At 36.3% G+C, this 23,436-nt stretch overlaps 2 protein-coding genes and 1 pseudogene across 3 annotated transcripts; 2 read left to right on the top strand and 1 right to left on the bottom strand.

Annotated features, from left to right (window-relative positions):
* Positions 1–8,970: 8,970 nt before the first annotated feature.
* Positions 8,971–13,513, top strand: LOC110762093 (disease resistance protein RPV1-like). The gene is made up of 6 exons (XM_088255628.1): positions 8,971–9,479; positions 9,869–10,976; positions 11,065–11,400; positions 11,532–12,440; positions 12,570–13,230; positions 13,377–13,513. The coding sequence occupies exons 1-6, from the start codon at positions 8,971–8,973 to the stop codon at positions 13,511–13,513; spliced, it is 3,660 nt and encodes a 1,219-aa protein (XP_088111754.1).
* A 1,545-nt stretch (positions 13,514–15,058) lies between these two features.
* Positions 15,059–20,704, top strand: LOC110762062 (disease resistance protein RPV1-like; annotated as a pseudogene). Its single transcript, XR_015836229.1, has 5 exons — positions 15,059–16,259; positions 16,780–17,899; positions 17,997–18,299; positions 18,409–19,299; positions 19,397–20,704. The product of XR_015836229.1 is annotated as a disease resistance protein RPV1-like (transcript).
* On the bottom strand, positions 20,609–21,329 carry LOC110762066 (putative histone H2B.1). The gene has a single exon (XM_021964661.2). It carries the CDS (start codon positions 21,199–21,201, stop codon positions 20,755–20,757), a length of 447 nt encoding a protein of 148 aa, XP_021820353.1. The 5' UTR covers positions 21,202–21,329; the 3' UTR covers positions 20,609–20,754.
* Positions 21,330–23,436: the final 2,107 nt, after the last annotated feature.

Here is a 23,436-nt window from a genome sequence, read left to right as displayed (position 1 = left end):
ATACTATTTTACAAACCCTTTAAGTAGCATAATACGTATTTCTCTTTTTTAATTACTTTGATTAGTAATTATGTTTTAGTTATTATTTACTTAGTGAACAGTGAAGGAAAAAAAGAAAAAGAAAAATCGAATTACTATTTATTAAGTAATATAATTCATGACGTTAATTAACATATTTAATACTAATTATTGACTAAATAAATAATAATTCAAGTATAATTACTAATTCAACTAATCAAATCAGTCAAATATATTATTCACTTACTAAAAATAAAATTTTAAAAAATTAATTAACCTAAACATCCTAAGTTTATATATATATTTTTTAAAAAGACCTCTCCCGACGAAATTTCGTCGGCAGAGGTTTTTTTGTCGGGATAAACCTAATCCGACGGATATTTGCCGGCATAGACCTATGCCGACGAAATTTCGTCGGGAGAAGTGTTTATGTTAATTTTTTTTTTAATACAAATATAAAATTAGTTTCATTACTTTTGTTTTTTCCCCAACTTCTTTAATTTAATTAATATCTCATAGTCCTTTATACATATATATATATATATATATGTACGTATGTATTTGTCAATAATACATTCGTATTCTATACATGTCTACTAGTTTTGAAAAAACAAACGTACAATAGTCGTATTGTACATGTACATACGCATTTATAATTCTTAATACCCGTATTTTTTAGAAAATTTTCAATAATTCACACAAAGTTCACGTATTATACAAATAATTCTCGTATATTATTGAATACCAATAATATATGTTATAAAAGTTATACTAAAACATTATACAGTGGCTTATTAGTATCTACTTTGGATATGTTGAAACTAGCAAATTAATATCAATAAAGTACAAACTAATGAAACTTGGAGGGTCCTCTTTTCTTTTTTTAATTTATGTATTAAATAGTATAGATAGACCTTCTAGAATAGTATAGCCGTGCGGCTATACTTCGATTTTTTCTCTTCAAAAATAGCATAGTGACACGTGGCGTCAAATTGCTGGAGGGTCCTTTTTTTTAAAAAAAAATATTAAAAAATGAGTACAGCCGCGCGGCTATACTCTGTGCGTTTAATTTTTTTTTTTTAAAGTAGAGTTGTCTTGACACGTGGCGCCTAATGACTGGGCTCCTCTTTTTTTACATGTGGAAATAGTACAGCCGCACGGCTATACTCAGTTTTGTAATTTTTTTTTTAAAAACAGTATAGCCGCACGGCTATACTATTTTACAAACCCTTTAAGTAGCATAATATGTATTTCTCTTTTTTAATTACTTTGATTAGTAATTATGTTTTAGTTATTATTTACTTAGTGAACAGTGAAGGAAAAAAAGAAAAAGAAAAATCGAATTACTATTTATTAAGTAATATAATTCATGACGTTAATTAACATATTTAATACTAATTATTGACTAAATAAATAATAATTCAAGTATAATTACTAATTCAACTAATCAAATCAGTCAAATATATTATTCACTTACTAAAAATAAAATTTTAAAAAATTAATTAACCTAAACATCCTAAGTTTATATATATATTTTTTTAAAAGACCTCTCCCGACGAAATTTCGTCGGCAGAGGTTTTTTTGTCGGGAATTCGTGGACTGTGTTTTAAATTTTGTTTTCACAAAATCAGTTTGGGTACATCCAAGTATCGAACCAAGAAACCTTGCTTCCGAAATTGTTTCGAAACCTTTCTCAAACCACGAACCCTAACCATAAGCCTACTTAGGTGTAGATACTTTCTCTTCTTTTCAAATGTGGGACTCAAAAGTTCATGTATTTCAATCAAACTCCAACAAGGAGTTGATATTATCGAATCACGTTGCGACATGGATTTAAGTTCCGAGGCTAAAATTCATTTTGGGAAAACTAAAATATTTGGGGTACCAAAACTAAATTTCTAGGATTTTTATTAAAATATGTAATACTAATTATTCACTAAAGAAATAATATTATAAAACAAAATTACTAATGAAATTATTTGAATAAGGCTAAGATATTATTTAATTAATAAAAAAGAAAATTTTAAAAAGGATATTTCAAGAGTATAGCCGCGCGGCTACGCTCTTTAAATAGAATATTTTCAGAGTATAGCCGCCCGGCTATACCCATTGAATAGCATAATCTTAATTTCTCTTTTTTAATTACTTTATTTAGTAGTTATTTTGTAATTACTATTTACTTAGTGAATAATTAGTATTTAAATATTTTATTAAATGAAAATAAAAAAATTTAAAATAATAATTACAACTTCTTAAGTTAATTAAAATATTTAATTATTCACTAAAGAAATAATAATTAAAACCTAATCACATATGAAAGCAATTAAATAAGTCTGATATATTATTTAATTACTAAAAATAAAATTTTATTGGACCTTAAAGATACTAAATTTATATTTTATTTTTAAATAAACTCTCTCCCGACAAAATTTCGTCGGCAGAGGTCTACCCCGGCGAAATTTTGAAATTTTTCGGATTACACTTGCCCCGACGAAATTCACCTATGCCGACGAAATTTCGTCAGGAGAAGTCTAATCCGACAAATTTTGCTATTTCGTCGCGATAGACCTCTGCCGACGAACTTTCGTCGGGAGAGGTTTTCTAGACTTTTTTTTTCCCTTTTTTCTCAAAAAATTAATTTTAATTTTTTATTACTTTTATTTTTTGACCAACTTCTTTAGTTTAATATATGTAATTAAGTAATATCCTAGCCTTTTTAAATTACTTTAATTGGTAATTATTATTTCTTTAGTGAATATTTAAATGTTTTACTCTTTTCATAAATTACTTAATAAATAGTAATTAATTATTTTTTATATATATATTCGTGGAATGTGTTTTAAATTTTGTTTTCACAAAATCAGTTTGGGTAAATCCAAGTATTAAACCAAGAAACCTTGCTTCCGAAATTGGTTCAAAACCTTTCTCAAACCTCGAACCCTAACCATAATCCTACTTAGGTGTAGATACTTTCTCTTCTTTTCCAATGTGGGACTCAAAAGTTCATGTATTTCAATCAAACTCCAACAAGGAGTTGATATTATTGAATCACGTTGCGACTTGGATTTAAGTTTTGAGGCTAAAATCCATTTTTGGAATACTAAAATATTTGGGGTACCAAAACTAAATTTCTAGGATTTTTATTAAAATATGTAATACTAATTATTCACTAAAGAAATAATATTATAAAACAAAATTACTAATGAAATTATTTGAATAAGGCTAAGATATTATTTAATTAATTAAAAAGAAAATTTTAAAAAGGATATTTTAAAATTTTAAAAAGGATATTTTAAGAGTATAACCGCTCGGCTACATTCTTTAAATAGAATATTTTCAGAGTATAGCCGCCCGGCTATACCCATTGAATAGCATAATCTTAATTTCTCTTTTTTAATTACTTTATTTAGTAGTTATATTTTAATTACTATTTACTTTAGTGAATAATTAGTATTTAAATATTTTATTAAATGAAAATAAAAAAATTTAAAATTTAAGAATGGCAAAACCCAATCGTAGAAACTTATCTGATATTTGAAATTTAAGAAATAAATAATGACGTTTAAGTTTAAATCATAGAGCCCAAGAGTCCCCCATCTTTGGATTAATCATATATATTAAATATATATTTAATTGACCATTGACCCAAAGGTCAAACCCATTTCCTTGAGAGAGGTTAGGGGTTCGATCCCTGCTCTCGTATGGAGTCACCACTTTGGCCAGCACTTGACCCCTTACGGGCCGACCCGGTGTGAGCGGGGATTAGTCTGAGTTGTGATTAAGGCTTAAAGGTGTCACCCATAGTTGGGGCCCATCCAAGACCACCTCGTGGTTCAAACAAAAAAAAAAAGATCAAACCCACAACTCACTCAATTAGGCCACTTGCGTAGCCCAGTCCTAACTTCTTTGTGTCCAAGAGTATATCTTATAAAGATTTTCAAGGAACTCTAGTGTTCCAATGTGGGACTAATTTCAACTCAAACATGTTTGCAATGCCTTGCAAAAACCAACAATAGATATAATGCAGATGTTCCACATTTACCAAATGAGCACCGATTGGACCAATTGGAGGGTTTTGGAATCTCTTATGATATCTCCACCAAAAGCTGTAACCTGTTTAAACAAAACATTTTCATTTTCCTTAAGAACTGTAGTTGTTTTTGGTAAAATGGCAGCATGAGATATAATGCACATGGGCTGCATTTGCATAACTAACACAGAACAGGGTCTACTGTTTTCTCATGCATCTAAGACCACAGATCTTGTTGGTTTGATTTCGCTGATGCTCCCGATGCTTCATGTCATAATTTTGAATCTAAAAGACCAACATGTGATTACACATACATTCAACAAACATAGCTATTTAACATTTTATTTATCATGTAAATTATAGATATTGTAAAAGAGGGGAAAAACATGAAGCAATATGCCTGCGTTAAGGAGCAGAACATGTCATCAGATAATTTTACTTATTACTAATATTGCTAATTTACGCTTCTATCACTTATTGTTCTTTCTACCAAGCTTCTATTTTTGTGGATGGGAATCAATTTCGTTGCTACTTGCAACTACATGCTAAGTGATCAATCTTAATACAATTGTTGTTTCTGCAGACTTTGAATAATGGAGATGTCTGGGCTCTTGCTGTTGAACATGCCATTGGAAGGTTGCTCAATGCTCTCATCACATGGAACATAAGATTTGACTAATTTTTTATTTAAGTGGCATATATGTAGGGACTATATGAATATGGTATATTCAGCACGTTTCTTCCTGGGAATGTGGTGCCAGGCCAGTTCAGCCATACAAGTAGAGGCTCTTCAATATCATTTACCGTGCCTTCTTCTAACCTCAGGATTCAAGGATTGAACATCTTCTCTGTATACAAAAGCTTTGATGGTGATTTTTATCCTGGTTATAATTGTAACAAATTCAGTCCAATAGTGACTAAAGTCGATAATAAGAGCACAGGTTTGAAGCGTATCTATGATCCATCGTGCGTTGGCTTTCCAGATTTAGGAGAAGACATGATATTCTTAAGCCATTGGAGTTTGGGGAATGAAGTGAAGGTTGATGACGAAGTCACAGTTTCAATGTTCATGAGATCCTTGTTTCGATTAAATGAGTGGGGCATCCAGCTTGTATACAAACAAGATCAAGACAAGATGATTGCCCCAGACGACGACAATGCAGTTCCTTCTTTTCTATCTGTCATTTTAAGACATTTGCAAGAATTCGAGTTGATACCAAGAACATACTTCCTCTCCAATGGACGAATATCAAGGAGAATATGGACATTTGGACGTTGTGGGGAGTCCGAGTCGGTTTTGTTTGATGACATATTTGGGGATGGGGACTCAAACTACTCTGATCAAGAAACAGGTGTGTCTCTCATTTATACTTTCTGACTCCATTCCACACATTTAAGAATAGATCCACATTCGTATCGTGTCAAAAGTTCTGCTCTTATCCACATTTTATGGAGACTAATTCTAGCTGTCATTAATTTGCATTTTTAACAGACGAAACTGTGCCGCAACAAGGTGTCCTGAGCAAAAAAAATACCCGAACGGTTGAATCACTAAGAAGATGGTTGCTCAACAACCGTCACAGCCAAGCTGTCGCCACTCATAGTACGTATCCTCCACGTCAATATAGTAATAGTACTGACCAATTCCGCAGCTTATGGATTATAGAATCCAATTTGATAGCTTTGGTTGTTTATGGTTTGTCCTGATTCTTGAACTTGGAGCATGTAGATATATCAGTCTTGATTGATACCATGGACATTTGCATTCTGTCTCTCATTTCACATTGTTGTGTAAAGCTGTTATGAGTTTCCCAACTGAAAATGTGGAAGAAATAACTCAGTATCTTGTTGCAAATTACAGATCATCTCAATGACAGAAAATTGAGCTTCGATCTTGCGTTTCTTTCTTTCTTTTTCGACCGTTTTCAATCTTGCTTCTCATTACAAGTAGTGGAAAATATCATTTTGTATACTCACTGTGTAAACCCTATATAATTTATGAACTTAATTAAAATCTTTAATACTAATGATTCACTAGAGAAATAATAATTAAAATATAATTACTAATGAAAGTAATTAAATAAGGCTAAGATATTATTTAATTACTATAAATAGAAATTTTAAACGTATAGCCGCGCGGCTATACGCTATAAATAGAAATTTTAACAGTATGGCCTCCCGACTATACTTTTTAAATACCTTTTAATTAATTACTATTTATCAAGTAATATAATTTATGAAGTTAATTAAAATATTTATTACCAATTATTTACTAAAGAAATAATAATTAAAAATAATTACTAATGAAAGCAATTAAATAAGGCTAAGATATTATTTAATTGCTATACATAGAAATGTTAAACGTATAGCCGCTCGGCTGTACTCTATAAATAGAAGTTATAAACGTATAGCCGCTCGGCTATACCTTTTAAGTAAAATATTTTAACAGTATCGCCGTGCGGCTATAATCTAAATACAATAATTTAAAAGTATAGCCGCGCGGCTATACCGTTTAAATACCTTTTAATTAATTACTTTTTATCAAGTAATATAATTTATGAAGTTAATTAAAACATTTAATATTAATTATTCACTAAAGAAATAATAATTAAAAATAATTACTAATGAAAGTAATTAAATAAGGCTAATATATTATTTAATGAGTAATGCTATTTGGACACACAACATTGACACACTTAGTTGACACCCGCTGATGTGTCAATGTATCATTCGCTGAACAGAAAACGAGGAGAAAAGAAGAGCAAATGATACATTGACACATCAACGGGTGTCACTAAGTGTGTCAATGTTGTGTGTTCAAATAGCATTACTCTTATTTAATTACTATAAATATAAATTTTAAAAGTATCGCCGCACAGCTATACTATAAATAGAAATTATAACAATATAGCCGCACGGCTATATGCTATAAATAGAAATTTAAAAAGTACAGCCGAAAGACTTTTACCGACCATCTCTATGCAGCCTTTGTGGACAAAGGCTTCCCTACGTTCCGAGATGAAGAAGAACTTGATAGAGGAGAAGATATTAAGCCAAAATTTGAGAAAGCCATCCAACAGTCACGAAGTTCTATCATTGTATTTTCAAAAGACTATGCGTCTTCCAGATGGTGCCTGGATGAGCTTGTCTTGATCCTTGAACAGAAGAGAATCTCAAACCATATAGTCTTACCAGTCTTCTACGACGTTGATGCTTCCCATTCGAGCTCCCCCCAACAATGAACCCAGAACCCACAGACCCACCCCCCAAACGAACACCCACAGCCTCCTCCTCACCGAATGAACACATAACCCCCGCAACCACCCATTTTCTTCTCCCCCATGACCACCACCGCAAGCCACCCTTCCTTTTCTCCATCTCTTTCTCTCTCTACCCCGTGGCCCCTCTGTTTATTAAAATAATTTTTATTTTATTTTATATTATTTCAACATATAAAATGACCAAAAAAAATTAGTTCGTGTACTTAATGTTCCAAAAATAATAATTTGAGGGTGCAAATTGAAAATATCGTACAAGTTCATGGGGAAAATCAATAGTAAACCCATACACTTATTGTATTTGGTTGCTCAAATCTGAACGAGTTTCTAGCAGAGTTGAAGAAGATGGAATCTCTAAAAGTTATTGATGTAGTTGAAATTCCAATAACTCAAGTGCTCATGAGACCACTGGGGAAGTCAAATCAAGCCTAAGGAGAAATCCAAAAAACTTTTGGGCTTCTTTACCACCTTGTTTAAAACAGTTGAAGCTCACAAGTTGCAATCTTTCTGATGGTGCTTTTGTTAATGTTTGGCTCGCTTAAAGATGCGGAATGAGTGAAGGAAACTGGGCTTTGCCGCTCGAGCGGAAACTGCAGGTGCTCGAGCAGTAGAGCGGTACTTGTCACCTAGACCCAGGTGCTCCAGCGCCTGCTCAAGCGGCAGAACGCAGACTCGAGTGGACAATAGGCGCTCAAGCAGCGTGAGTGGCCCTCAAGTGGGACACACGATTCCATCATGAATCCCAAGAAAATCTAGATAGTTCTTCTACTTTTGGAGTCCTTAAGTTTCATATTCCTTCCATAATTGTACTAAAGCCCTATGACACATAAATAAGCACTTTAGCACTAGGTTATTGTAACGTGAGAAAGCTAAGGCATCAAATTAGGTTTGAGCCAAGGGTGAGAGAAAAGAGAGCTAGGGTTTGTGAGAGATCAAAGGGAGTTCTTCATTGTAACCAAAAGAGTTCTTTCATACTAGTGAATTTCTCGGGGATCACCAAGAGGACATAGGCATAACGCCGAACCTCTATAAATTCTTATGCTCTTTGTGTGTGTGTTTACTTTGTGGTTTCGTGTGTACCTTATCTTTGTGTGGCTTGTATGTGATAGTTGCGTAGTCCATCAACGACAAGATCTTGGAGTGTTTTCACACGACAACTTTTCTGAAAGATTTTGATAACAATCTAATTTGTGGCCTACCATATTGCATCCGAGGTCTCACGGGGCTTGATCAACTTATTTTTGTTAGTAGGTTTGCCAACTTGCCGTGATGAGTATATTCTTCCTTTTCAATTTTTAATCCCCTTAAATTTTCATATTGCCAAATGCAAAAGAAGAAAATGGTCATTGACGGCTCCTTGTTAACTTATCACTAAGAAGGCAAAATAATCTGGCCCCTCCACTACCACTTTTAACAGCTACCATTTGTGCTTCTAGAAAAGGGATGTCTCTTTTATTTCCTTAGCAATTGAGTGATGGATGACTAAGAGAAAGGGGCGGCTATCTATAATTTATTTGCTTCACCAACCTCCTTCTTTACACGGTATCTTTGCAATATCCGAAGTAGGAAACTCAAGATCTATATTTTGGGTGAACAAGGCTCAGACACCAGCGATTAAGAAGTGGTAAAGTATTTTCAGTGATCATGGCTCGATTTAGGCACCAAGAAGCCTCCTCTTCCACTTCTTCTCCTTCTCCATGTTGTTATGACGTGTTCTTGAGTTTCAGAGGCAAAGACACTCGAAAGAATTTTACTGACCATCTCTATACAGCTTGTGTGGAGAAAGGCTTCAACACGTTCCGGGATGATGAAGAACTTGAGAGAGGAGCAGATATTAAGCCAGAATTGAAGAAAGCCATCCAACAGTCACGTAGTTCTGTCATTGTATTTTCAAAAGACTACTCGTCGTCCAGATGGTGCCTTGACGAGCTTGTCTTCATCCTTGAGCAGAAGAGGATCTCGGAACACGTAGTTTTACCTGTCTTCTACGACGTTGATCCTTCCCACGTGAGGAACCAGACAGGATGTGTTGCAGAAGCATTTGCCAGGCACGAAGAAAATCAGCTATCAAAGAACAAGGTCAAACAATGGCGGGCAGCACTGAGAGAAGTTGCAGATCTATCAGGGATGGTCTTACAAAACGACGCTGATGGGTAACTTCATTCAAACTAGCTGTTCATTTCTTATTTAAATTCAAGCCATGCACTTTGATGATGTTAAGTTCAATTCACTAGTCCTGTCCTGTAGGGTTTAACTTTTAGATATATAATTTGAAGTTTTTCTTATTTAATAAAAATTCATCAACTCTGCGCACATAATTATTTTCACACACATACATATTACACTAGTGGTTAAAATTTCTAATAAATATCATGTGTTAATATCAATATAATTCTTTCAATTTTCGTCCCATTGTTTCAGCATATCTGATAACTTTGGCTTGTTATTTGCATGAGAGTTTGTAATTTAACTATTTGAAATCATGCATGAAATGTTAATTAATTAAACATGATTTATTTTTCAATCTTGTTGCAATTGATAGGTACGAGTCAAGGTTTATCATGCAAATTGTTAAAGTGATTGACAACAAACTCAGTCGCACGCCCTTTGCTATTGCACCCTACCCGATTGGAATTGATTCTCGAGTTGAAAATATTAATTCATGGTTACAGGATGGATCAGCCGATGTTGGAATACTTTTAATTAATGGAGTTGGGGGAATTGGAAAGACAACCCTTGCAAAATTTGCTTACAACGTAAACTTTAGAAGATTTGAACGAAGTTGTTTTCTTGAAGATGTCAGGGAAGTTTCAAACCAACCCAATGGTTTAGTTCACCTACAGATACAATTCCTTCACCACATTATGAGTGGAAGAGAAGTGAAAATACATAGTGTCAGTGAGGGAATAAAAAGGATTAGAGATGCCATAATCTCTAAAACAGTTCTTCTTGTTCTTGATGATGTTGATCATATGGACCAGATAGATGCAATATTTTTTATGCAAGATTGGTTTTGCCCTGGAAGTAAAATCATCATAACAACTAGGTGTGCGGGATTATTAAGGGGTCATCAAGTAGCTAAAAGTAAAGTTTATGATGTTGAAACTTTGGATGTGGATGAATCATTACAACTCTTCAGCTGGCATGCGTTTGGCCAGGACCGCCCAATTGAAGGTTACATTAGTCTGTCGAAAAGGGTAGAAGATCGATGTGGAGGACTCCCGTTAGCTCTTCAAGTTTTGGGTTCATCTCTATCAGGACGACGTATAGATGTTTGGGAAAGTACGTTGGAGAAATTAAAAACTATTCCAGACAATGAAATTATCAAAAAACTCAGAATAAGCTACGACGCTTTACAAGATAACCCTGATGACCAAAATTTATTCCTCCATATTGCATGTTTTTTCGTTGGACAAGGGAAAGATTATGTTGTTAGAATACTGGATGGATGTAATTTCTTCACAATTGTTGGCATTGAAAATCTTGTGAATAGATGTTTGGTAACAATTGATGATGAAGACAACGTGAAGATGCATCAAATGATTTGGGACATGGGAAGAGAAATTGTTCGGCTAGAATCAAAGTCACCTGGAAAACGTAGTAGATTATGGCGTGATAAGGATTCTTTCGATGTATTAAAGGAAAAGAGCGTAAGAAAGATTTTTCTCTCAGGATGGGATTTTTCTTGCACATGCATATATCCTTGCTGGTTACTTATCCAACTGTTTTTTTTTTCAGGGTACAGAAACAATTGAAGGTCTTGCCTTGAACATGCGTATGCTCTCGGTAAACACTCCTTCAGGCAATACAAATGAGGTAGTCTTGGAAACCAACGCATTTTCAAGGATGTCCAAACTAGAACTACTTCAGCTTTGTCATGTACGACTCAATGGATGTTATGAGGAATTTCCAAAAGGATTAAGATGGTTGTGTTGGCTTGAATTTCCATCGAAATCATTACCTAGTGAAATTCCTTTGGAGTGCTTGGTTTATCTTGAAATGCATCATAGTAACTTGAGACAAGTCTTTAACCGGAAAAAAAACTTGAGACAAGTTTTAAAGAAGGGAAGAAAGGTATCCTATCCTTGGTGGGAATAAATATGCATCATACTCCATGCTTATCCATTTTCTTCTGTTAATTTTATGTTTAATTTTGCATTTGTCTGATTTAACTTCACACAATCTTTCATTTTGTTTTTCCACAGCACCTTCCCTCATTGAAGACCCTTGATCTAAGTCATTCTCATAGCCTTACTGAAATCGGTAACTTCTCACTGGCCCCCAACTTAGAAAGACTGATTCTTAAAGATTGTGCGAGCTTGGTTGATGTTCATGAATCCATTGGAAACCTAAAGAGACTCAATTACTTGAATATGAAAGATTGCAAAAAGATTAGGAAACTTCCAAAGAATTTATTTATGCTAAAATCAGTTGATACACTTATTGTATCTGGATGCTCAAGTCTAAATGAGTTTCCGAAGGAGCTGAGGAACATGGAATCTCTTAAAGTGCTAAAGGTAACTCAAGTTCTGACCACCACTGGAAACGTCAAATCATGCCTGAGGAGAAATCCAGAAACTTTTTGGGCTTCTTTACCAAGTAGTTTAACACAATTAAAGCTCAAGAGTTGCAATCTTTCTGATGAGGCTTTTCCCAAAGATATTGGTAACCTACCCTCATTAGAACTATTAGATCTAAGCGACAATCCAATCTCTGGCCTACCAGATTGCATCCGACGTGTTACACGACTTGATCAACTTCTTTTTTCAAATTGCAAGAGGCTCAAAACGCTTGTAGGGCTACCAAGGGCAAGATATTTTGGTGTGTTTGATTGTGCATTGTTGGAAAAAGTAACATTTCAATCAAGTTTGTTCGGATTCATACCATCTGAGGTGCTTAGCATTAGTAACCCGAACTTAGTTGAGATTGAATACATGTACAAGTTAGAACCCCTTGGAAATTGTGATGTAGAAATGCTCGATCTTTTGGGTTTGTCCAAGTACTTGGAATCCATGGAAACCGTTTTGATGATCTTCCCATGTAGGATCGCAGTTGAGTCGCGCCGTGCGGTTGAGAGTACGAAGCTGGATTGGATCAGAAGGTATCCCATCCAGGTGCTTTTCTTTCCCTCTCTCGAATACATACATATATATATACACGTGTAGACACACACACACACACACAACAATATCACATGGAAGATGCTATTTAAGACTAATACTGCCTTACATATCTATGTATAGGGACTTTATGAATCTGGTATATTCAGCACATTTCTTCCTGGGAATGTGGTGCCAGGCCACTTCAGCTATACAAGTAGAAAGTCTTGGTCAATATCTTTTAGTGTGCCTCCTTCTACTTCTACTTTCAGGATTCGAGGCTTGAATGTCTCCTCTATATATACATGTTCTGGTAGTGGTTCTTATGCTGGTTACAGTTGTGAGATAATTAGTCCAATAATAATCAAAGTTAGCAACAAAAGCACGGGAATGAAGTGGATCTATGACCCATCATGCTTCGGCATTCCAGTTCCTGGAGAAGACATGATATTCTTAAGCCATTGGAAGATGGGGAATCAATTATTGAAAGGTGGCGACCAAGTCACAGTTTCCATGTTCATGAGATCTGTCTTTCAGCTGAAGGAGTGGGGCGTCCAGCTTGTGCACGAGCAAGATCAAGAGAATATCAGGATGATGAGGACCCAACATGGCGACGATGACAATGATGATGATGAGTGTCCAGTTTCTTTTCCATGTGTCATTTTTGGACGTTCGCCAGAATTCGAGGTGATGTCAAGAACATACTTCCTGTCGCATGGACCACAATCAAGGAGAGCACTGACGTTTACTCGTTGGAGGGATTCGGCTTTGTTCAATGACATATTTGGGGACTCTGATCAACAAGGTGTGCATGCATCTCTCTCATTTATATTCATTCAACACAAGTTTTATTGTGTTTGTTTATGTTGAGCGAATCCACGTTCGTATATCTATCGAAAGTTTTCCTCTCTTCTATGTCGACTAATCTTCTGCCAACTACATTTTCAACAGAGGAACAAGCACTGCCGCTTGCAACAACAATGACGGACGCCGGGGACAATAGATACTTTGTGTTTTCCATGTTGGCGGTAGATGTCCTATACGACAATATAGTTTTACGCAGTTGCCTTTTTGGAACTCAGTCGTGAAAGAAGAGGCCATAAGCTATCCATGAATTTGTTGTAGTTGAGTTCTGTCGCCTTTGGGATTCATTTTCCTCTGCCAGGTTCTCAATCTCACTTTTCTTTTTCCTTGCACTATGATGAGCTTATTTTCTGGTGTAATTTGGTATAAAAAGAAGGAAAATGAAAGAAAAACATATGAAACCAAAAGGACAAAAAGAACAAGGTTCATATGCATGACTGACAAGGTATCAAAGTTCATATGCATGACCAAAAAATTATATGATTTTACATGTCTTGTACTACCTGACTAGGGATTTGGCGTCCATAAAGGGGGAGGTGCTAGATACCTTGAGCTTATACCCTGGAAGCACATGCACGTAAATCGAGAAAAAAACTTGTCATGGTCCTCTCAAATGGAAACGCTTCCTTCTCCGGCGTCATTGAAGCTCTCCAAAAGAGCTCATCATCAGACATTCCTTGTGTCAAATTCTTCAGTTGAAGAAACGTCATGCTCAAACAAATCCTGGCCTAATTATTTTTGTTGTACATGTACATTCACTAAAAGTTCTTCTAATCGTGGGGCTAATTCATTTTTTATGTAAAAAAGAAAGTCTTATATGGCATTAACAACATTATGCTTAAGGTGGAAGAGGGGAAAAAAATACAAGTGGGGGGGCCAATAGCTTATACTTGGCCTTTACTGGAACCGCCAGTGTTATGAAGTTTGAGAATAACTTGTATATCATGGGATTGCACTATTTTGATATTTTCAACCGATCACGTTTTGTCACGCATTATAAGAATTCCACATGACGGAGCGTGATTGAATAATGATAACAAAATAATGTTATCCCCATGACATGTAAATTTTTATCGTAAAGTTTAGCTCTTTTTACGACAAAACAGTACTTTTGTGCTACCTTGGGTTCAATATCCATTACTTTGATTTGAGTAACAAATACTTTTTTATTAGTGCACAATTACATTTCTGTAAATGCCTTTGTAACTTTAAAAAACAAATCGTATTTAAAATGGAAAATATAAAAACAAGAATTCAACACAAAGATGAGATGACACCCATTTCCTATACAAAGATTGGGCCCACAGCTATTAATTTCGTACACTACCACCGTCATCAACCCCCGCCAACATCAGATGACGCCCAAAAAATGGGGTTTCATCCTTAATCTCTGTCATTGCGGCTAATTTTGAAGGGGAATGCTCCGTTCCTCAAGCACGAGGAGCAGGAGCTCCTCCCTATAGCTCCTCCATGTTTTTTTACTTGTGCTTGACTTTGTATCCATACACAACGTAATATCAAACACTTTTCCATTATCAGAAAGAACTCAAATAAGCAAAGAGTTTAATTTTATTTAGTGTGTAGTGATTAACTCAAAGTTTCTTTTTCTTTTTTCCCCTTTCTGTTGATAGGTTGTCAACTTGCCGTTCAACCTGAGGTGCTTTGTGCTGTTTCAACCTCCTGGCCTTAACTTGTTCGACGTAATGTCCCAGAGATATTGTTTATTATTCGGCCTGACTCCCTCACACCTTTGAGGTATGTTTGTTCGAACTCTAGAGATGTATAGTGTGGTGCAGTACATGTTTGTGGCTGGAAATTACATGAACTCAAATTATATGTTTATAAAGGATCAAAGTGTGTTTCAAGTTTATCATGATATTTTAATTTTGAAGTACCTTGTGGTGTGCTACTTGGGTGGTGTGATTCAAGGTTTAACAGGTCAACTTTAGAAAGCATAAATCACTTCAAATAGAAGCAAAAAAGAGAAGTTTTATGTTTAAGAAGACGTGGGCAATTCCTAATAACTATTTTTACTTTTGCAATTGTATCTAATGATTTTTTTTTTTTTTTTTGTAGTCCTTTATATATCTCGTGCATTGAAAATGGTATCACCAAAAAGTTAAATTTAAAATTTCAATTAATAAATATATTCTTCATTTTTAATTTTTAATCGCCTTTCTTTGATTTTCATATTGCCAAATGCAAAGGAAGAAAAAGACAGCTCTTTGTTTAACTTATCACTAAGAAAGGCAAAACTGGCCCCTCCACGACCCACTCTTACCAGCTACCATTTGTGTGATTTATGACTAATAATTTATTTGCTTGACCAAGACATTCACCGCCTCCTTCTTTACACGGTATCTTGGCCATGTACGAAGTAGGAACTCAAGAGGTAGCCTTAAATTCCACTCAGACTCAGAGACACCAGCAATTAAAAAATGATTTACTATTTTCTGTGATCATGGCTCGATTTAGGGAACAAGAAGCCTCCTCTTCCAGTTCTTCTCCCTATCGATGTTGTTATCATGTGTTCTTGAGTTTCAGAGGTGAAGACACTCGAAGGGCTTTTACCGACCATCTCAACACAGCTTTTGTGGAGAAAGGCTTTCCCACGTTCCGGGATGAAGAAGAACTTGAGAGAGGAGAAGATATTAAGCCAGAATTTGTGAATGCCATCCAACAGTCACGAAGTTCTGTCATTGTATTTTCAAAAGACTACCCGTCTTCCAGATGGTGCCTTGACGAGCTTGTCTTGATCCTCAAACAGAAGAGGATATCAGACCATGTAGTCTTACCAGTCTTCTACGACATTGATCCTTCCCACGTGAGGCACCAAACAGGAAGGGTTGGAGAAGCATTTGCTAGGCATGAAGAAAATCAGCAATCACCGAACAAGGTCAAACAATGGAGGGCAGCACTAAGAGAAGTTGCAGATTTAGCAGGGATGGTCTTACAAAACCAAGCTAGTGGGTAACTTCATTCCAACTATTCCATTTTTTTTTTCAATTTTTTTTTTTAATAACTTGAATTAGATATTATAATTCATCAACTCTGCTGATATTCCTGTGTCTCCAAAATACTGAATACGTCTAAAAGGACTAAAGAGTAGTATACTTCTATCATTATGATGGAAGAATGAAAGGCTAATTAATAATTCAAAGTTGAATTTGAAAAACTTCTACAACATATATAATTAAGTCAAGGTGTCTGATACGATGACAATCACTTTAAATGAGATCAAAAGCAAATTAAAGTTCAATGATCCCTAGTCATTAGATTCCCCATTTACACACATTGTATTGCACTATCGGTTAAAATTGCTATTTTTCTGTCCCCAATATCATGTATTGATAATCCCATTGTTCCTAGTAGCTAGTACATTATTTGAAAACTTTGACATGTTATTTGCCTGAGACTTTGTAATTTAATTATTTGATATCATGACATGTTATAAATGTTACTTATTTTTCATTTTGATTGCAATTCTTAGGTACGAGTCAAAGTTTGTCAAGCAAATTGTTAAAGTGGTTGACGAAAAACTAAGTCGCTTGCGCACACCCTTTATAGTTGCATCCTACCCGATTGGAATTGATTCTCGAGTCAAATATATTAATTCATGGTTAAATGATGGATCAGCTGATGTTGGTATAATTTTAGTTAATGGGATTGGTGGAATTGGAAAGACTACCATTGCGAAATTTGTTTATAATTTAAACTTTAGAAAATTTGAAGGAAGTTGTTTCCTTGAAGATGTCAGAGAAACTTCAAGACAACCCAATGGTTTAGTGCAACTACAACTTCAGTTTCTTTATCATATTTTAAGTGGAAGAGAAGTGAAAATACATAGTGTTAGTGAGGGAATAAATAAGATTAGAGATGCCATAATCTCTTAAAGAGTTCTTCTTGTTCTCGATGATGTGGATGATATGCACCAAATAAAAGCAACATTTGGGATGCGAGATTGGTTTTATCCACATAGTAAAATAATCATAACAACTAGGTGTGCAGGGTTGCTAAGGGATCATGAACTCTCTACTTGCAAAGTTTACAACGTTGAAACTCTGAAAGCCAATGAATCACTGGAACTCTTCAGTTGGCATGCTTTTGGACAAGCCCATCCATGTGAAGATTACGTGAAACTTTCAGAGTTGATAGCAGACCGATGCAAAGGACTTCCATTAGCTCTTCAAGTTTTAGGATCTTCTCTATTTGGACGAACTATAGATGTATGGAAAAGTGCACTAGAGAAATTAAAAGCTATTCCAAATAATGAAATCCCCCAAAGACTCAGAATAAGCTACGATGCTTTACAGGATAACCCCCATGACCAAAATTTATTCCTTCACATTGCATGCTTCTTTGTCGGAAAGAGAAAAGATTATATTGTTAGAGTACTAGATGGATGTGATTTCTTCACAATTGTTGGCATTGAAAATCTTCTGGATAGATGCTTGGTAACAGTTGATGAAAATCAGAAGGTGAATATGCATCAAATGATCTGTGACATGGGAAGAGAAATTGTTCGTCTAGAATCAAAGGAGCCTGAGAAGCGTAGTAGATTATGGAATGATACGGATTCCTTCAATTTCAATGTATTGAGAGAAAAGAGTGTATGAATCATTCTCTTCTTATGTATATGCATGCACTCTTTCGTTTTGGGGCCTATATATTTTGCTGCTTGCTTATCCAAATGTTTTTTTTTGTTAGGGTACAGAAACCATTGAAGGCCTTGCCTTGGATATGCATATGCACTCGGTAAACACTCCTTGGAGAGATTCAGATATGATAGTCTTTAAAACTACTGCATTTGCAAGGATGTCCAAACTAAGACTACTCCATCTTAGTCATGTACAATTTAAGGGATGCTATGAAGAATTTCCGAAAGGATTAAGATGGTTGTGTTGGCTTGAATTTCCTTTGAAATCTCTACCCAGTGATCTTCCTTTAGAGCGCTTGGTTTATCTAGAAATGCCTCATAGTAATATGAGACAGGTGTTTAAGGGAATAAAGGTATGCTACTCCACACTTATCCATTATCTTTTGTTTAAGATGGTTTATGATTAATTTTACCTGTATAAGATGTAACTCCACACCTTCTTTCTTTGTTTTTCTTTCACAGTACCTTCCCGCTTTGAAGAACGTTGATCTAGGTCATTCCCATTGCCTTACTGAAATCTCTAACTTCTCGCTGGTCCCCAATTTAGAAAGTCTTGTTCTTGAAGATTGTTCGAGCTTGGTTGATGTCCATGAGTCCATCGGAAACCTAAAGAGACTCGTTTGCTTGAATTTGAAAGGTTGCGAAAAGATTAGGAAGCTTTCAAAGAATCTTTTTAATCTCCAATCACTTGATACACTTACTCTATCTGGCTGCTCAAATCTCAATGAGTTTTGGACAGAATTGGGGAAGATGAAGTCTCTAAAAGTGCTAGATGTAGCCGAAATTCCAATAAGTCAAGTGTTAATGAATACCACTGGAGAGGTCAAACCACGCATAGGGAGAAATCCAGAAAGTTTGTGGTCTTTCTTACCACGTTGTTTAGCACATTTAAACATCAGGAGTTGCAGTCTTTCTGATGAGGCTTTTCCCAAGGATTTTGGTAACCTACACTCTTTAGAATTTTTAGACCTAAGCAAAAATCCAATTCGTGGCCTACCACATTGCGTCCGAGGTCTTAGGGGGCTTGTTCGACTCATTATTACCCAGTGCTATAGTCTCCAAACACTTGAAGGGCTACCGAGAGTAACAAATTTCGCTGTGCTTGATTGCGGTTTGTTGAAAAGAATAACATTTCAATCAAGTTTGTGCATACCTATAGAATTGCTTAGCGTGCATAACGTCAAGCTAGTTGAGATTGAATACTTGTACAAGTTTGTACCCATTGCAAGATGTGATGCAGAAACCATCAAACTTTTGGGTTTGTGCAACTTGAAATTCAAGGGAATTACCATTTGAATGTTATTCCCAAGCAGGAATAGCGTATTTGGTGAGGTCTATAAGTATCACATCCAGGTGATTCTCTCTCTCTCTCTCTCTCTCTCTCTCTCATATATCACATGCAACATAAGATTTGACCAATGTTTTGATTTCCATGGCATGCATATATTAGGTACTATATGAATATGGTATAATCAGCACGTTTCTTCCTGGGAATGTGGTGCCAGGACAATTCAGCCATAAAAATAGAGGCTCTTGTTCAATATCTTTTACTGTGCCTTGTTCTAACGCCAGGATTCGAGGCTTAAATATCTTCTCTGTATATACAAGCTATGATGGTGATTTAGATCCTGGTTATAGTTGTGACAAAATTAGTCCAATAGTCACCAAAGTCCATAATAAGAGCACGGGAATGAAGTGGATCTATGACCCGTCCTTAATCGGCTTTCCGGATTTAGGAGAAGACATGATATTCTTAAGCCATTGGAGTTTGGGGAATGAACTGAAAGGTGGTGACCAAGTCATAGTTTCAATGTTCATGAGATCTTCGTTTCAAGTAAATGAATGGGGCATCCAGCTTGTACACGAGCAACACCAAGATCAAGAGAAGATGATGATTATGATTGCCCAACAAGACGACAATGCAGTTCCTTCTTTTCCGTCTGTCGTTTTTGGACGTTTGCCAGAATTTGAGATGATACCAAGAACATACTTTCTCTCCAATGGACCATTATCAAGGAGAACATTGACATTTGGGCATTGGAAGGAGTCGGATTTGTTTGATTACATATTTAGTGAAACCCACAGAACCCATTTCCTGTAAATATTTTACACTAAAGAGTCATACATTTGACCAAGCCCTCCCTCGGCCGCACCAACGCATGGCGCCAATCGAACTGCAATGTCAAAACCAAGGCAAAACGCCGCGCACAATATGGCTTGGGCGCCAATTGGAATTGCAAAGTTTAAAACCAAGGCAAAAAGTTGCCCGCCCACACTAACCACCGTATGGGGGATTTCACATCGAGAACACATAGGCTTTTCCTTTTCATTTACAAAATGGGTTTTTCCTTTTCAAATTCAACCAAAAACCAATTTGAATCAGCCAATTGTTACTTTAAAACCTAATTACATGCAATCGAAGACATTGATTCAAGAAACATAGGGGCAAATGCAATGCCCCAAACCAATTTCATCAACCTACCAAACCTTCTTAGGGGCATTGTTTCAAACACCATTCGGGCACAAGGGTCTAACATCATCCACATGCCCAACTCCAGCAGGTTGACATTGGAACAAAATTCACGTTACACAAACCATCATTAAGTACAACATGGGATTTCATTTCAAATTTGGGATCACAAAATTCCAGGTATAATCCATGTGAGCACAGAATCCAGATCATATAAACCATAGTATTTCGTTGAAAGAACTGATAGTGAATTACATATCTACTAAACTGAAGCCCTAAATCTAAACACTTGACATCCAAAAACTACATATCCAGAACAGAGCTGAACCCACCACACTTCAAGAACTTGTAAACTTGGTCACAGCCTTAGTCCCTTCAGACACCGCGTGCTTAGCGAGCTCACCAGGAAGCACAAGCCTCACAGCAGTCTGGATCTCCCGAGAAGTAATAGTCGGCTTCTTGTTGTACCTTGCAAGCCTGGAAGACTCCTGGGCGAGCTTCTCAAAGATGTCGTTGATGAAGCTGTTCATGATGCCCATGGCCTTGCTGGAGATCCCAATATCAGGGTGAACCTGCTTCAGCACCTTGAAGATATAGATCTTGTAGGTCTCTACGCTCTTCTTCGATCTCTTCTTCTTCTTATCTCCGGCGGCGGCTCCGGCTTCCTTGGGGAGCTTCTTGCCGGCCTTGGGCTTCTTCTCGGCCGGGGCTTTCTCAGCCACAGTCGACTTCTTCTCCTCCACTGGCTTTTTCTCGGCGGGCTTCTTCTCAGCTTTGGGCGCCATTGGAGTTGTGAGAGAAAAGTTAGGGTTTGGGAATTTGGGAGTTTCCGAAACGAAAGGGATGCGATTCGATTAGAGAGAACAGGAGATTGAGATGGAGAGGCTTTGTGTGAGAATCAAAGTGGTGGGATGGATTGTTTATATAGGTGAGAGTAGGCTTCTGTCATTGGTTAATTGGGGGTTCATGCGGATCGGTGATGTGGTTATTGTTACTGGCCGTGGGATTGGGGTTTCGTACAGTTTGCGAATTGACGATTGAGATGTCTTGAATTCTTTAAGCGGATTGGGGATGGATCGCTGAGTTGGCGTGCGAAGGGGCCGTGGATTATTTTTGCGTGAAGTAAGTAATGGATGGTTAAGATGATGTAATTTATTCGGTGCGGGTCGATTCCGTCGCTGGGTTAGTTCTCATGTAATCTCTTACATAGTTCTTATATAACTACACACACTTCACACACTATTAGAATTGAATTCGTATATAAATTTTGTAACTATCCAATTACCAAATAAATACATAAAATCTCAATTTGGCCCATGGGGCATCTCCAATCATAAAAAAGGGATAAACCTAAATTTCCTTCAATTATTTTACGAATCCTTGCCCATCTCATATTTTCTTGTCTCAATCATGTTATGAACTCTTGTCCATCTCTCTTTATATCAACTTTATTGATTCCTCATTTTTCCCTATCTTTTCATATCTTCATTAAATTATATATGGTAAGACATGTAGCTCATCTTGTTTTGTCATCTTCCCATTATTTCATGCATGGGTATCTTTGTTTACCTTTTTTTGTTTTGCTAATTCCATGAGGTGTTCAAGCCAGCTTACGCACACCTCAACTAATCCCTACTCGCGGAATTGAGCTTGCTGCTGGCAACCAGGTGTTGCAACTGCCGAGACTCAAACTGGGGAGCAAACCAATCGAACCCTAAAGCCTTACCCAAATAGCAGACAAACCACTAGGGCACTCTTGGTGGTTAGGAATCTTTGTTTACCGTACTCCTTATCCCTTTGTATCTTATTCTGATTTTCTTTCATCTTCCTTTTCAACCTTGTCCCTTTGTTTATTTAATAAGAGTTATTCTATCAAACCAAACACACAATTCCCTTCACTCTTCATAGATTAAAGATTGATGCAAATTGCCCCATCTTCATAGATACATACCCACCTTCTGCATAATGTATCATCTTTGTCTGGTTTCCAATTGACACCTCTTTAGAGTTTTGGTACCATATTCAACAACAAAGAAAGGAGAATGAAAACAAATAATAAAGTGAGAAACGGTAAGAAATTGAACTTGGTGGATTATTTAACGAAATTATTGTTATTTTTAGGGTTTCGAATGAGTTTGGGGGTTGGATTTGATTTAGATTAAGGCTTTTTATCCCCAAATGGTCTCTGAGGTTTGCGAAATTGTCACATTTCGTCCTTAAGGTTTTTTTGTGACAATTAGGGGTGGGCATCAAAACCGGAATACCGATACCGTCCCGAAACCGTGTCATTCCGTGTCAAACTCGTGCCAAACCGTTTGGTGTTGATGCTTAAACGGGATGAAATCGTGTCATCCCGTTACTGTTTGGCACGACACCGGTATCAGATTTGTGATCCCGTTTGGTGCCATACCGTACCGTACAGTAACTAATTAAAATTAAATATTATTTCCAAAATTTCAGTGTGCTACTTTATTAGTAGAGATGGGTTGTGTCCAGTAGCTTCAAATTCACCCCCTCTTCGGATCCTTTGGCGGCAGCCTTCTCAAATTCTTCCAACTCAATGTTACGCATTACATTATCTACATCTTTTAAATCAACCTCACCTTCTTTGAATGGCACCAATCTATTACAATGCCCACCACTGAACCACTCTCCATTCTCAAAGTGGTTCGGCGTGGTGGTTCTGAAGAATACAGACGCTTTATGATCCGAACGCGTGATGAAATTGAAAACCACACGGAGAGCACAAAAGTATGATCCGATGGCGGAATTGAAGGCCCCATCAACATTGATTTTGACTATACTAGGGAGAGGTTTATGCCATTTGACTTGACGCCTGTTGCTAGGAGGCTTGGCAATAAAATTGAGGCTGTGATACTCCAGGAGGAGATCCATCGTAGAAGAAGCAATTTCCATAGGGTGGTGCCTCTCGTTACTCCAGGAGGAGATCCAAACTGAAATTATTTGGCAGCTGCAAAAACTGAAGAAAAAAAAATTCAAATTTTAGCCTAAGGTGAATG

The sequence above is a fragment of the Prunus avium genome, chromosome 6 (genome assembly GCF_965620075.1).
Source record: "Prunus avium chromosome 6, drPruAviu1.hap1.1, whole genome shotgun sequence".
In the NCBI taxonomy this organism is placed as follows: domain Eukaryota; kingdom Viridiplantae; phylum Streptophyta; class Magnoliopsida; order Rosales; family Rosaceae; genus Prunus; species Prunus avium.
This window is presented reverse-complemented; position numbering and strand designations above follow the sequence as displayed.